Source organism: Paramacrobiotus metropolitanus, unplaced genomic scaffold, assembly GCF_019649055.1.
Source record: "Paramacrobiotus metropolitanus isolate TYO unplaced genomic scaffold, Prichtersi_v1.0 Parri_scaffold0000077, whole genome shotgun sequence".
Lineage (NCBI taxonomy): Eukaryota > Metazoa > Tardigrada > Eutardigrada > Parachela > Macrobiotidae > Paramacrobiotus > Paramacrobiotus metropolitanus.
In genome coordinates this window covers 240496-256321 of record NW_026570297.1, presented here as the reverse complement: position 1 = coordinate 256321, position 15826 = coordinate 240496, and the positions used below count along the sequence as shown (strand labels likewise).

The following is a 15826-nucleotide window of genomic DNA, read 5'->3' as shown; positions in this document are numbered from 1 at the left end:
GACTCCGATGATTGATGTTTTCAGCAGCTGCGCAAACGAGTTCAGCAGTTTGGTGACAGTAAGCGTGACGCGGCTGCTGCTCCAAATAGATAAGATACCGGCACGAACTTCCGATTGTGTCTTGCAGAGTTTCGTTGTTTTCAACCCGAACTATCGGTTTTATTTCTGCTGCACATGCTACTCAGCTGTAAAGAATTTAAGGATCCGGACGATGTGTCCGAATGCCTTCCCTGGCTGGAGAAAATTGGACCGTAAGAGCTGACACAAATCTCTACGTATATTGCTTGAACGAATGCTAAAAGCTCGGAGTTCTTAGAGCGATTTATTGCCTTGTCGATGCGCTGGTGGCCGAATGTCAGCAGTTTTCTCCTGGGATCCTAGCACACCTGATTACTACCGCAAAGCATGCGCATGTTAAAGGCCGAACTGGAGCTAAACTTGACCAGGTGTGCAATTTGCTGTTTAATTTCTTTAACAGTGTGTTATATAAAACTTTAATTGGCATCTTAATCTCCATGAAGAAATTGTACGTTCTTTGCGACTTTACGATGACACTCCTGAGAAATCGCTACCGTAGCCGCAGTGCATCACCTCAGAGCGTAACTGCGGGACAACTCCCCGAAGCGCTGTTCGAAATCGATCAGGTTCGATTTGAAAAGCACAAATAACGATTTGATTTGGTATATATTGATAACTTTTTTTGCAGAAAATGTACGACCACGAAGTTCAAACATATTTCTCAACCCCACTGACTGTTAATCGTAAAGTAAGCGGTTTTTTTTAAAAAATGGATTTCTTTAGTGTATGAAAATTGTCCTTAGGAGACTGGAATTAAGCTTGACGGTTATTTATGTGGGGTATAGGCTGATGGAACGGTACGAGTGTGGATAGAATCAGAAGAGCGGAGTGTGTCTGGAGAATCGCAAGTTCCGGGCAGCAATAAGAAGCGTGCGAAACGGTCACGCGCACGGACCTCTGGCCGTACGTATAGAATTCACTGCTCTCTCGCTGCGATTCAACGCTGGCGAGTACTTGACATGACTTGTTATAAATGGGAAATCTAATTTTTCGACTTTTTCGTTTAGGTAAGCGACTATCGAATGCATCTCGCTCGGGAGATTCCACTCCGGAAAAAGAGGAGACTGACGGTGAATAATTTTCTTTATTTCCTCTTAACTGTTTTTATTTGCTGATTGTTTGTTTGTCATCATTAACCGTGCTTTCTAATTTGAATGTTGCTCATTAAAGGTTAACTGATGTTTTGTCTAGACTGGTTATTGAACTGATCACGGTTTGACGCATGCATGATATCTAATCCGGTTTTATTGAACTTTCTGTATTCTGTGCACGTCCAGTGCGGTTTAGCATAATTGAAATGAGCTTAAAAAAGTTTCTTTTCTTGAGTGGATAATAAATAATAAATACAAAACTTCGTTTCATGCATCCGATTTACGCAGCTTACAAAGGGTTTGTCATAAAAATGATGATGTTCGATAAAAGAAGCGAGTTTAAATGCAAAAACAGTCCCAGAAAGATTACGGAAAGCACAGAAATATCGTTTGGTTATCAAAGCTACAGTAATTATAAACTTCAACAGATCTACTCTTACATATGCTCGTAATATACTCTGTATAATTTTTATGTATTTTACTGTGTTGGACACGTAGTGTTTTGAGTGGTAAGCGTTACGCATGGCAATTACCATAGCGAACATAACGCTCCCTCATGCATATTTAGTTAATACGCCGCGGCACAATACGTGCGATTACGTGCGCATGTGTGCAGTTGTCAATCAAGGTCAATCAGCAAAATCATCCTCATCCAGTTTCCATCATCCTTGATCCTCGCTCATATACACCACCTCCAGATCCCGGTTATTGTCCCTTAGCTGTAACCGATTTTATATATGCTCGCGATCCGCTGTATGCTTTCTTGTTTTCCTGCATAATGCGCAACATTTTTCTGTTCTCCGTTGGATTTGCTTTTTTGTTTACCGTTCACCATCTGACCGATGCCAAACTCAACGTCGTATTCGTGTCGATGCAGCCGTACACCACCATGGTGTACAGTTTGGAATATGTCGGACCAGCTGTGGATTTGGCACTGCTTGAAGTACAGCGCCGCTTTGGACATACGTTGTCCACGTCGCTTGTCACCTTGAACGGGACCACGCTGACGACATGCCCGGCGTTACAAGCTGAGATCCTGCCGTTTTTCACGAATTTCTATTTTAATCATATGGACAAGCATCCGCATGACATTGTCGTCATGATTGCTCCCGGTATGCAAAATAACTACTTAATATAATAACATTTATTTCTGATTGCTTGGTACTTTGCAAAGTTTCTTTATTTTGTCGCAATATTCCGGTCTGGTCAGGAAAGCTACTCGTATACTTACATAATCTTTCTGGTCGACCAGCTGTTTTACGATTATGCGATACGTAGCTTAATTAATGTTAACGTATCCGATTCAACGCACGCATATACAGTACAGACTGTAAAGTTACGTAAGTATGATTAAAATACGCGACTGATTTTTGTTAACTTGCTACGACGTATACCAGTTCGTTGGTTTTACTGCTTTCTTAAATTTCAGCAGTGAATCGCACAAATGTTTTTTCAGTTTGTAGTGAAGCTGTCGGTATGCTTAGCGATCTGGGAAGAGGTCAGTCGGCAATCATAAAACAAGACTTAATGGACAAAAAGAAGCGAAAGCGAATAATGAGACAATACAACATCGGTGTCTTGATATTGCAGAATGGAACATTCCCGTCATGACTGCGTAAGGCATCTTCTTTTGGTTGTAACTATTGCAGTCGCATCTTTATCTTGTTGTATTCATGTTGTGTTCATGTTGCATTTATGGCAGCTTCGTTTTCTCGGAAAATTGTACTGCCCCGCGCAACATTAACGAAAACCATACAGCAACAAAACTATTTGAATACATACTTTTTATTTAATTACAGTATGATCCCATACATTATTACCAATTACCATACATTCACGGTAATCTAATTCGAGAACGCTGTAGTCGCTGATTTGCGTTACATAACCTACCCTAAAGTAGACACCCTGTATACTCGTAGAAATTGTCTAGAAGAACGAGTAAAAATTAATATACACTTGTTTACTCAGTGGCGGCAGTGACGGGAATTTAGACACCCGTGTACGCTATCCAACGCTGTTACGCTTTCACCCCTATCACCAGAAAGAAATTGCCGACGTAACAGTCGGTCTGTTATTGCATTACCACTGGACCAATGTGGCCATCATCTGCGATGATGGTGCCCGGGAGATTAACTTTCATCAGCTGCAGTGCACCTTTCTGAAGAAGCGCCTCAAGCACATGCATAGCATATTCCACTGTACATGGATCCGCTACAATTTCCTCACCAACCCCGACCACGAACGCTTCTTGCTGGAAGCCACTCGAACCAGTCGAGGTACGAGTACAGTACGTAATGTCGTTGCACAATTTTCTTGCACTGACATCACTTTCCAGAAACAATGGCAAACAGATAAATAATTTACGGACGTATTAATATCAGATGGTTTTTTGCTAGTTGTCGTTGTAATCACACATGCGTCACGACTTCGCGATCTACTGGTAAGAGCTAAACTGTCATACATTTCTGCTGCTAAAAAGTCAAAATGTTTCGAGGCACAGGTATAAAAGAAAATGCTGTGATTCTTCACGTAATAGGGTTAAGATACTTTCGGATTTGTTAAATTCGTACATATTGCAGTAGAAATAAGACGATTCAATATTGGTAGTATTGCCGTATTGGTAGAAATTGGTAACCTGTCCATTTTATCCGTAGGTAGTGGCCCAGAAACTTGGAATGGCAAATGGAGACTACGTATGTTGAACTATGCTCGCATATATTACGCACCAGACCGAAAATCTCAAGCGCCTATATACTGTAGTATCCGACTATCCGTGTTATATAAAGTTTACCTCGTTTAGGTATTTATTTCCCATGAAATTTTCAAATCAACTCTGGCGTTCGGACCCATGGAGTGGAAAGCTGGCAAAGACGACGACGAGGTAGAAAAAAAATGGTCACCGTGTCTGTTGTCACTGTTTGCGCACGTTATACGCAACAACCATCGCTCCAAAATCCAGATATGGTCGACCATGCGTTCATGCTTTCGCAGGCTGCTCAACAAGCTTTTCAGTATTTACTGCTTATTAGCGGCCACTATGTCTACTTACATCGTGATCCTGATCGGGATCGTATCAATTCAACGATACTGGATGAACTGCGTGAAAGATCCAAAAAATATTATGGCCACACCTACAGCAGCAACGAAGAGGTTAGGAAACTGGTTTCCGCGATCAGTGCACGTAATTTAAAAATACTTTTTGTTTCCTTTGTTCTGATCCTGGATGATGAGCAGGTGACCCTTTTCACTACTGGATACTATGAAGCCATCGTCACCATATCCCAGGTACGATGAATGACCTTTGACAGAAAACCCGTCTCTGTGTATGTATGTGTCAAAGCGTATGTTTATCCTGAAGAGGCTAATTAGGAAAGCACAGATCTCATAATAACTGTATTTTTCGTATTAGATTCTGACTGAAAAGGCATGGTACCTTCATGCGCACACGCTACATGATAAAATACTGGAGAAATTAGCGTGGGGACGGATGTTCTGCTCGGATCTGGGCTGTGTTAAGCTGAATAACAATGGCGACAAGGATAATAATTACAGTGTGAAAAGCTTACCGGAAGATGCAGAAGCGTTTCAGGTTAGCCATCAATTTCCTGTAACCCTGATATACGTAACTGTAATAACAAATTGTCAGGTTCTGTTTTGTGAATTGTCAGGAGGTGTATTTATGGGACAAATCTGACTTTCAATTGGTTCCTTTCCTGGGTCGCTCCGTGTATTGGCCGGGAAATCGTTCGGCACCGGCCAATGTTCCACTGTGTGGATTTTTTGGTGAAGTTCCACAATGTCAGCGTAAGTTAATTTTGTAAAATATCCTGACGTTGTACTAACTAATCTGCCATAGTCCTGCTTAATTTTATTTGATTTCAGAAACAAATATCCTGCCGTACGCTGTTGCTGCCGGCTCGCTAGTGGCCATTATCTCCATTGCTGCAACGGTTGCCGGCATGCGGCGATACCAGTAAGAACAAGTAGTACCCACGCATAAAACTTTAAATTGCTGCAGTCGTGTTAGTCGTGTTAATTCTAGATAATAGTGATATGAACTAGATGGAATTAATTTCATGGCTACTTTGTACAGGAATCAAGCCAGACGAGAATCAGCTTGGGAAATTTCAGTTTACGAAATTATTTTTCCACTCCGATCGAATAGCAGCGATATTCTTCCTGACGTAAGCAGATCGTTTTCCAAGCATAATGAATTAACAATCCATAGATGTTGTTAAACACTGCAGAAAACATTAATCCAGTCGTTGTTTCGGGTAGATAATGCAGCATTATATGGAAGGTAAGACGTCGTATTTTCTAAACGAATTTCTGACATTCATTATAAATGTCGCGTGGACATAATCGTTGACATGTGAAACTTTCAGGTCGAGCAGTGTACAAAGAAACCACTGTTTGGGCCAGGCGTTGCGCAAATGTCCAGCGCGGCCAGATGAGATCGGATTGGATTGATTTGATTAATGCAGTACGAGTTGGCTACCACTGACGTCAAGTGCATAAATATTTAATCACTTTACCAGTTGTTTATTGGTTAACAGCGCCTCAATGCCAAACATGAAAACATTGCAATATTTATCGGTTGCGCGTTTACTCCGAGCTGCGCTTACGTCGTCACCGAGTACTTCGCCAAAGGATCGCTCGATGAGCTGCTGGCACACAAAAAGAAATGGATGGATATGACGTTGCAAATGTCACTATTGTTCGATATCGCTGAGGTGCATAAAAATTTTAATTTGTGGTTTGCATAATATTTTTTTTCATAATACATTTTCATGATAGTATGGCATCGTATAAGGAGCATTACACGTACAATTATAATGTTTAGGGATTGTCGTTTATTCACACGACGGTGTTTAAGTGTCACGGCCTGTTAAAATCAACAAACTGCATGGTGACCGATCGTTTTGGTATTCGTTTAACCGATTTCGGAATTCCGTTTCTGTCGGCTAAGTGGATGCAGAAGACGTCGGCTGGCAGTCAACGAGCACTGCTACAAAAAGCAGCCGACGCTGCAAGAGAAGAGCCCAGCAAGGAAGCGGATATTCACCGGCTGGGCCTTATTATGCTAGAGGTCAGCAGTCAGACCGGAGACGTTTTTCATGGCAGGGAATTCATCAACAATATGTCCGAAGCCTCGGGTACTGTCACTAAAATAACTAGTACACACTCGATTTGTCACAAAATCATAATAAGTATTATTATTTTTATGATCCAGGTAATATGTATGCTGCCTAATACCAACTCACGTACAACATTGAAACTGCTAGGATTTTGCAAGAACTAGGTTTACGTTCCACAAATTATAGAATGATTGCACAGCCTTACCTATCGTCCACAAAATGACGTCCTGCTGCTCTTCAGCATACAGCATTGCATTAACTGTACCGTACTTTTACATTTCTGTGTCCTTAATGAGAGTAATGCTGTTTTTGTGTAACAGGATAAATTAAGAGAGAGATTCAAAGTTGCACGTTCTTGTATAGCCATCTTTGGTCACTTGTTAGTTCTTACGAGGTATTACTGTTTTTTTCCCCAGTCTTGTCTTTAGAAAATAGAAAGTATTGTGGCGCTTGACTTTGTCAAATTTGTGTCGTTTAATCCCAGCACGTGCGTTATTGCAGCATATGTCAACAAGGAAATTAGAGGCCATCCCCATACAACGCCTCGCCCACGCTCGTCGACGTGTTGTACAATGTCATTAGCGGCACGATGCTGCGAGCAAGACGCGGCCAGACGGCCGTCGATTACCGTCATCCGCAGAATTCTGGAGAAAGTATCCCATCGCAGCGGCAATAAGTCGTATTTCGACCTGCTCCTAGACAACATTAACAGCTATGCCAACAAACTGGAGATTCGTTTCCACGAGCAGAATGGATTCCTTGTCGAGGAGATGGCAAAGTCCGCAGCTTTACTGAAGGAAATATTTCCTCCGTATGTAATTCGAAACTTTTAACAACTGGGTTGGTAATACTATAGTATATTTTTGTGATAGCGATATTTATGATTTTAGAACCATAGCGGAAGCGTTAAGATTCGGAAAATCTATACCTCCCGAGTCGTTCGAAAGCGCGACAGTGATATTTACCAAGATTTGCGACATTGGTTTCATCACCACCGAAGGTCATCCCGAGACGCTGTTCAACATCTTGAACGAAATTTATATTGTCATGGATCGGATTTTGTCGCGCTTTGACGTATACAAAGTGGAAACGATTTCAGAAAATTACATGGTGCGAAACTAGACAACTAAATTAAGTGATCAGCAATTCCGTGCACAGATATGTAATTACCGGTATTACAAGCATAAGAAATCAGCGCACTGAATTAAGTAAACCAGCGATCAGATAAATTACTTCGTGGTTTATAGTTTGTGTACTTGTACGTATTGATTAGGTTGTCAGCGGCGTTCCCGTGCGCTGTGCGGGCAGCCAGCATGCCGGTCAAGCGCTGCAGTTCGGATGCGCCGTTGTGCAGTCAATGTCCAGCACGCTATTCGGTGGACAAGAAATCCGAGTTTGTGTCGGCATCCATAGCGGTACGCCTATGGTTTGCCTTTAATCCCGATCAACGCTTTTTGACATCTATGTAAGAATGAAATCGCACTGTGGTTGCGTTGCAGGACCTCTGGTTGCCGGGATCGTTGGTATTCGCATGCAGAGATACTGCTTGTAAGCTCTGCGAATTTGCAGTCATTTATTAACTCTATTCTCAATCAGCGGTATTACTGCAGATTCGGCGATACTGTGAATGTTACCTCACGTCTTTCGACAACGTGTGAAGGTACCAAAAAGTCGAATTATTTGTGGATAATTCACTTATAGACAAGTGATATGTTCGTTCTTTTAAAGGTCAAAAGGTTCAGGCCAGTCCAGATACAAAGCTCCTTGTGGATACCTTGCCAATCTTTCGCTTCCAGTGTCGAGGAACGATCTCGCTCAAAGTACAGTATAGATTTACGATGTATTAAAGCGACTTAGTAAACAAATCTGTACAGCTAACGTAATTCATTCTAAAATGGAATACTGTAATATTGTAAGCCATTGTATGGCAGTAATTAGATTAGGGCGATGAACAAATGAGTTATCAATTATTTCAGGGAAGAGGATTAATGAAGACCTACTGGGTATTCATAACAGAACCCGCAAAGCTACTGTCTGCAAGCTCATGAAGAAGATGGATGGAAAAGGGATCTATTCTGGTGTTATGGCTTTGTGAAAGAAATCGAGAACACGAGTCCTACAGACAGCAGAAACTGCAAACACGTTTCCCTTATCTTAAGCTGGCGAATACAGTACATTACAGTATTACGTACGATGCATGCGTAATGGAAGTAATCACAGTACAAATAAAATATGAATCACAATGGATCTGAAAGGGCAGTAGAAACTGAAACCGTGGCTAAAAATAAAACATTGTGAATGAGAAACTGACTTTATTCAATACGTTTAACAAAAGGCAACGTCTTCCAGTGACATCTTCTAAATGAAAAATCCATTCCAATTAACGGTAAAGGATCGACGACAAAGGTGACAACAAGCAAAACAGAAGCTAGAATAGCTGCCACTTCGTTTAATTAATCGAACAGTTTACTGTAACCAACTTTACAAGCGTACTGTGAACGGATATAATTAAGCCACGTGCCTTAAATTGTTGATTAATCACGAGCGAACAAATCTATCCGAGTTTACTTAGTGGTTCCGACTACTATCAATTCTAAGAAATAAACCGTACTGCTAAATGCTCCACTTTCCCAGGAAACTAAGCGGAGCAAAAGGACGCATTGCTTCCGGTGCCAGCAAAACTGTCATGGACATATGGTTACCTAACCGAAACGCCAAGATTGTCATTTTAAAGTGCTTAACAGTAGAAAGCTTACCTCATATCTGCAAAATTTTTCGGTGACATAGCAGCAATTTCAAAAGCGAGGACATGCACTTAGATTTTGGATATTTAGGGGGATGATTTGGGGTGTACGATCCATGGCAACTGTAAACTCCACCAAATATTTCGCGTTCATACAAATCTCTCTTGTCCATAATGTAAGATGTGGTGCATTTGTGTTTGAAAGTAGAAAATACGAATGACCAATGGAGTTGCAGTTTAATACAAGTGCTAATTCTTCTAATATATCCTCGCTCTTTCATAACCCGCAATCTGCGTACAGTCTCCAGTCAACCACAGCCAACTGGATCAAGTTGATCATGACTGTTGTGGCCATCGGGCTGAATGCCGGTGTCGTCGTCTACCACATTATTCGTCCTAAGCAAATTACGCCCTTTACTATCTACTTACTAGCGCTATATATTGCCAACATAGTGTTTTTCTTCACCGCCTGGCCCCTCACCCTTATTCGGGAGTGGATTGGAAAATGGACAATGGGGAGATCGACGTGTATTTTCAATCTGTACCTCGGTAAAGTGATTACCGTGGTGCCGGTTCCATTGCACACCTTGATTGCGATTAACCGCTGGTGGGCCATTCAACATCCAATATCGTACCGCAATCGCCACAATAAGGTCACCGCTACCTGCATGTGTGTCGCAGCAGTAGGTTGGTCTCATTTATTCCCGATGGCGGGATTAGTCGTCGAAGTGCTGTATTATTATCGACCGGAATCGAATCCTGACTGCCGGATGTTTTATGGTACGTATAGTTAGTCGTCAAACTGTTGCTTTTCTAAAAAAGTTAAAAAATAAAGCCGTAGCGCTCTGCATGCCGCTGTTGCAAATGACATGTGGTTGGAAATCGTTTTTAGTACTTAAAAATTGTGTTGCGTAATAGTAATCACTGGCCGGGCCCAGCCGAATGCGCGTTTACGCTGCTTCATAGTGCCGGTTTCAGCAATATCGTACGTCCATGCCCTACGAGTGACCTTTAGAGTTAAGGTGGTTTAAAACATTAACTCTCAAAATTTGAAAAAAGAATTAAAATACGTATCAAAATATGATGAGAGTACATGAAGGAGGTGATATTTCCGTAGTCGTGAATCTTGATTGACTTAAATTAATTTAAAAGTGAAGATTTATATAGGCTGTGTTACTGTTCTGCACACAGGCGTCATGCTAGGCTGGAGCCGCGCGGAAAACATCGTCGATCGTCACATCCCCATATTGCTCATCACTGTCATATACGCAATCCTGGCACGAAAGCGATGGTATAGCAAAAAAGTCGGAAAGCCTAATGGAGGCGCAGTGATTGCAAATCAAGTCACCGCAAACTCTCCCGCTAATGCTCTTTATCGGTCTACCCCGGGTAGAAGCCAGGCATCCAAGGACCGAGTGAAGCCTTTTCTTGTGTTGACGCTGACCAGCGTCAGTATCGTCGTGTGTTGGCTTCCTTTAGAGATATGTTTTCTCATGTGGTTTTTCAATGCACGACCGTCGACAATTGTTTTTGAAACGTGTGCGTACTTGTACGCAGTTCAGTCGCTCTTCGATCCGTTAGTATACATTTTCTGTTTGCGCCGAAACAGAAAATCATCACCACCGGAATCGTCATAATCAGCAATGAAAAGGATTACGCATGTTCATTTTATAGTGGGAACGAAATTATTAGTTTTAATGGTTTTAAAATGTTCTGGCTAATTCTAACTAGTTTGCAAAGAATGCACTGTGGCGACGCAGATTAGATTAAGAAGCTAATTATGGAATTTAACTTTCTTCAGCATCATATAAAGTTGTGTAACGTTTAAAAAACTTAGCCCTGTGATCTGTAAATAACTTTGCAACGATCATAACTTGAAGCGAATTGGTGACCTGCCAGAGCATTTCAGTTTTCACAGTTAGGAATTCCGTCAAACAGTTAGTTGTTACAGTCACGGACAAAAAGATGTTGCTCAATGAATTTTGAGTTAACAGCAGCGCTACGTCGTTCCCGGTCAATTTCAGTTTTTCGAACTAGTCAATTAGCAATGTTGGGCTGCCATTTTATGTGCTGTAAGAAATTAGGACGTTAATACAGAAACTAAACAGTACAGAACAACAGAATACAGAACAGCAATAATTTTATAGAACTCATATCTGGTACAGAATAATTACAGAGAGTGCAGTCTGAATTTATGGCCAATGATCTGACGGTTTCCAATGGTCTCATTTCACTCGCGCTGGATCCAATAGTCTCGTTTCACAGCTTACAGCAACGCGCATACTATACTGTATGTTACGGTGACAGTTACTTTTTATCCATTTCCCAAAGAAGTGTTATGTATGTCAACATAACGCCGATGACCTAAACAGGAAAGTGGAGAGAAACTACAGTACTTAGAATAAAATCCCATGACGCGCCCATCGCATGTGCAATAACAAAAGCGCATTAACTGCATAAAATAATTAAATAAAACGAATAAAGGTTATATGCTACACTGTACATATCTGTATGCGTTACGTTTTTCAAATGAAAAATCGGCCTAGTCAGGAGAGTTTGCTTACTGTTGCAACAAAGCTTTTGTCCAAGTGGCACAGCTCGTAAAGGGTAAACGTTCCCGTTACCCTTTCTAACCGAGTGTTGACTGTTTGAACATAGCCTGCGTAATTGCCACCACAGCGATCGGCAATTCTATGACGTTCCATGAGGATGGCAAATGTGGTGCTAAAGGCTCCGCTCTACGTAATAAATTTTAATGTGATTAGTAATCGATTGCATAAATTTTCAGAACTCTGACCCGAGCAAAATATTGCAAGTCTTTTCCAACAAAACAATTTCGAAGACATGCTAAAAAAGTAATATGAGCACGGGTCAGCTTCCAATACATGTACGATCTGTCACAATTCAAACCACTGCATCCAAAATGAGATAGTCACATGTTTATCATCAGTTAAACCGTTTACCTGTTCCTCAACACGAACAGCGCAAAATATTCGGAGAACAAGCAGTATCAGTCCCAAACAAATACTTCCAACGAATTTATCCGGAGTGTATTCCTGCGAAAACAAGCCTCCGGAATCGACCACTGAGCCTTTGATGATGCCTAATCCCGTTACAATAACGTACAGATCCGACACAAATAGCCACAATAACATCGGACCAAAGACATTATCCAATTCGCTAATCCGCACTGTTAATTCCAGATGTTGCGTGGAAAGGTCACTAAGCCTGGTAAAAAAGCTCTTATCGTAAGAACCAGCAGAATTTTGAAAAAGACTTTTCAACTGCCGGTTTAAAGAAACTAAACCGCTATGTAACGGGAGCGTTATTAGCATGAAAAGGATCTGCACACCAAATAAAGCCATGGCGCACAGTAAACTGCTCAGGCTGCCTACAAGTGCTCCAAAAATTAAAAAATTAACTAAGGTTGGCACAGTGTCCGGCAAGTCCGTTGTTTGATTATTTATCGACCCCCCATACGCCCCATAATCAGACATCATAGCAGTGCTGGTAAGAGACATATTGCCGCTTATTGTTCGGAGAACGAGTAGAACTCCTGCCGACTTCGCCTTGGAGCTGAGGGGTGATACAATGGCGATCATCCAGATTAACGATAAACCAGCCGAGAAAACTGTTCCCACACCAACAATAATGTTAAAAATTGTGCCACTACGGCTGATAACCGTAGGGAAATCTAATGACGACATCCGCCGGATATCGTTCAAATTAATATCCAGCTGATCCATGACCTTTGTTAACCTGATACTCTTGACGAAAAAAAAGAGACTTATGAGTAGCGCAATAATTATCCACTGCGAAAGAAACGCTTTTAACAAGATCTCGCTCATTTTGTCATCTTTTTCGAACGACCGGCAAAATATATAAAGCTGAATGAAGCCACTGAGAAACAAAAACAAGAGGAATGCAGCTGACCATATGTACAGGAGCAAAGAACATAGTTGTAAACAATAGTAGGATAATGTCCCGAATTGATTTTTAGGTTTCCTGTCGAGTATGATCTGTCGCACTAAATGTGGAAAAAGTCCAACAGCAGACAGTAAAATGAAAAACAGCGTAAAACGTCTAAACATGGATCCCATTATCAAAAGAACAGGCGATAACTCTATTCGAAAAAGAATTCCTGTTAGCGAAAAAACATCATGCAGGAAGCAATTGGCTAACAACGTTAACAGAAGAATTGAATTTTGATGGAAAGGTTATTCACGGGTCAAGCTTAGCACAAGTCTAAAGACTCGTACTCTGTATCTCATCAAATACTCCTTACTAATGGCTAATAGTGTATGTGTAACTGCAGTTAATAATTATTTTGTAAATACAAGTATTCAGTCGAATGGTGATACAGTGCAAACACTCTTCTTTGCAAATAAAAGAATGCAGAGTTATTTCATACACTAAAACTGCTTAGTTAGCAAAGTGTCTCCAAACAGATTACGACCCCCATAATATAAGTATTTGAAAGCAATATATAGATAACGGTGCTGCACTTGTTTCACGTTTTACGCGTATTACAGTGTTGCGTTTCCAACAAATGCAGCTACCGCGCTGTCAAAGATTGGATTCTGCTGATGACAGCGGGTATGGTATTGTAGCCGTACAAATTAAAATAATGATATCCGTAGCGAAGTGCGTCTCGTCGATGCTAGTTGAACCGGAAACATCCGAACGAGAACTTGTACAAATTGTGCAGCTGTAACATAGACTGATTTGCGAAAATATTGAAAATGTTTGAATGTTCTGAAATCATTTGGTGACTTATTAATTTATTAAAAATCTGTGTATTGTACACGTTGACGATTGCCCCAGTAGTTCGTAGTTGCATAAATGGTTTTTGGGTGATTCCTTAAATTCATCTACATCGGCAGCGTAGATGTTGCCGTTGAAGTATGTGCAGCGTATTTTGCTCCTTAATAATGACAGATAGTTCAAGGCGAATTTCGATTGACAAGCACTTCTAGCAAAGCCGTCAAACACACCTTAAAAATCACGCATCGGGAATCCCATAGAATGTACTTAGAACAAGGGTGGTTGCTCACTGCATAGTATTTACAGTTAATTCTATCTGTAAGGCAAAACTGTCATGAGCTGCGGTAGCTTTGTCTGATCAACTGTTCGCCGGACCGAACAATAATCAGCAAACGTCCCGGAAAAAAATCACAAAGCTGCCTTGACAAAGGTGTGCTACATCCTGCTATACTTATGGAGTTAATAACGGTAATACGTATAAATTAAAGGTCGTTTATAATTGTTTCCGGTAGATGGTTACATCGATTGATTAAACATTATGAGCCTTAAAAAAGAGCAGCAACAGGAAGCTGTAGGTAGACTTTCTTAGGAATTTTAATTTCTTCCAGAAAGGTTCAACCTCCAGACGCCAATACTTCTCGCCTTTTTAATTTTGCTCGCCAAGCATGAACCGTGAAATGCTCGCTTTCGATTTCACTTTTTCAATATATAAGAGTGCTTGCGCAAATCTGCCGGCACGAGTACTCACTCCTAAGCGGAATTTTTGAGGCAGACGCCCGCTGTCGCATACAATTCTTTTGGAGATTTTGACATCTCACTTGCAATTTACGTACTTCAGTGATTTCTCTATATCGACTGATGGTTTTGCTTTAAATTTTCAAGACAGCGACTGTATGATGCCTTCTTCCTCTCACTAATTAAATTTCTCATCGACAATGTACAACCTCGTGACCGTTTATCTGTAAAGGTTACCCGAAGCATGGATCTTCAAAATTTAAATACCAGTTTTTCCAATTTCTCAATTCCTTTCCGCAGCCCACAATACAACAATACAGTCCACAACATCGAGTCACTCACAGCCAACTGGATCAAGTTAATCATGACTGTTGTGTCCATCGGGCTGAACGCCGGTGTCATCATCTACCACATTATCCGTCCTAAACAAATTACACCCTTCACTACCTACTTAGTAGCGCTGTATATTGCTAATCTGGTATTTTTGTTCACCACTTGGCCCCTCTCGCTTCTGCGCGAATGGAATGGAAAGTGGATAATGAGAAGTCCGGTGTGCATTTTCAATCTGTATGCCACTAAAGTGTTCTGCGTGGTGCCCGTTCCGCTGCACGTTCTGATTGCGGTTAACCGCTGGTGGGCCATCCAACATCCGATATCATATCGCAGCCGACACAACAAGGTCGTGGCGGCGTGCCTATGTTTTGTCGCTTTCTTTTGGGCGCACACCTTTGCAATGGCGGGGTTTATTGTGGAAGTGCTGTATTATTACCGACCGGAAGTGAATCCTGAGTGCAGACTGTTTTACGGTATGTAAAATGTGTTATACAATGCCAGCCATTATTAAATCAGCAGGTTTATAAATGAGCACCTATCGAAAACGATTTCAGCAGCGATCAAGAGGTTGTACTGTAGCTTACCGTATTGTCAGAAGCATTGGTGATATTTGCTGTTATGGCGTCTCATAATTAGTTATTGTAATTAGACTATTTTCAATTAAAAACTGCTTTTATGGATAGCAATTAAGCGGACAGGATTTGTATATTTTACAGTAAAGCGAAATTCAAGGGCAAAAGCAATATTACGCACTGTAGCATAGTTGTAAGTACTCGTATATACAGGTGTCATGCCGGACTGGAACCGGGCGAAAAACATCATTGATCGTCACATACCCTTATTAATCATCGTTGTGGTGTACGTCATTCTGGCAAAAAAGCGATGGTACAAAAAGAAAGTCGGAATGCCTGGAATTTCTACCCTGCCTGACCCAGCAAACGCCC

The 15826-nt window shown here is 41.2% G+C and overlaps 4 protein-coding genes across 7 annotated transcripts; 3 read left to right on the top strand and 1 right to left on the bottom strand.

Moving 5' to 3' along the window:
* Window positions 1-434: 434 nt before the first annotated feature.
* Window positions 435-1395, top strand: LOC129595345 (uncharacterized). The gene is made up of 5 exons (XM_055492331.1): window positions 435-446; window positions 522-644; window positions 707-766; window positions 864-981; window positions 1086-1395. Exons 2-5 carry the CDS (start codon window positions 549-551, stop codon window positions 1154-1156), a joined length of 345 nt encoding a protein of 114 aa, XP_055348306.1. The 5' UTR covers window positions 435-446; window positions 522-548; the 3' UTR covers window positions 1157-1395.
* A 1230-nt stretch (window positions 1396-2625) lies between these two features.
* On the top strand, window positions 2626-8597 carry LOC129595334 (atrial natriuretic peptide receptor 1-like). 4 transcript variants are annotated; one of them, XM_055492307.1, is made up of 23 exons: window positions 2626-2667; window positions 2760-2784; window positions 3138-3445; window positions 3566-3609; window positions 3824-3862; window positions 3970-4050; window positions 4161-4319; window positions 4386-4454; window positions 4579-4758; window positions 4838-4973; window positions 5052-5142; window positions 5263-5353; window positions 5448-5469; window positions 5555-5652; window positions 5726-5902; window positions 6013-6325; window positions 6809-7118; window positions 7198-7417; window positions 7581-7722; window positions 7807-7855; window positions 7918-7967; window positions 8036-8127; window positions 8284-8597. In XM_055492307.1, the coding sequence occupies exons 1-23, from the start codon at window positions 2646-2648 to the stop codon at window positions 8353-8355; spliced, it is 2790 nt and encodes a 929-aa protein (XP_055348282.1). In that variant the 5' UTR covers window positions 2626-2645; the 3' UTR covers window positions 8356-8597. The 4 variants fall into 4 exon arrangements, with proteins under 4 accessions (XP_055348282.1, XP_055348283.1, XP_055348284.1 ...); XM_055492308.1 differs by lacking the exons at window positions 2626-2667; window positions 2760-2784; window positions 3138-3445 and having other exon boundaries at window positions 3498-3609; window positions 4199-4319; XM_055492309.1 differs by lacking the exons at window positions 2626-2667; window positions 2760-2784; window positions 3138-3445 and having other exon boundaries at window positions 3595-3669; window positions 4199-4319.
* A 2656-nt stretch (window positions 8598-11253) lies between these two features.
* Window positions 11254-12603, bottom strand: LOC129595343 (uncharacterized). The gene is made up of 3 exons (XM_055492328.1): window positions 12014-12603; window positions 11615-11788; window positions 11254-11414 (listed from the first exon to the last, which is right to left on the bottom strand). The coding sequence occupies exons 1-3, from the start codon at window positions 12569-12571 to the stop codon at window positions 11358-11360; spliced, it is 789 nt and encodes a 262-aa protein (XP_055348303.1). The 5' UTR covers window positions 12572-12603; the 3' UTR covers window positions 11254-11357.
* A 2310-nt stretch (window positions 12604-14913) lies between these two features.
* On the top strand, window positions 14914-15363 carry LOC129595387 (5-hydroxytryptamine receptor 1B-like). Its single transcript, XM_055492383.1, has one exon. It carries the CDS (start codon window positions 14914-14916, stop codon window positions 15361-15363), a length of 450 nt encoding a protein of 149 aa, XP_055348358.1.
* Window positions 15364-15826: the final 463 nt, after the last annotated feature.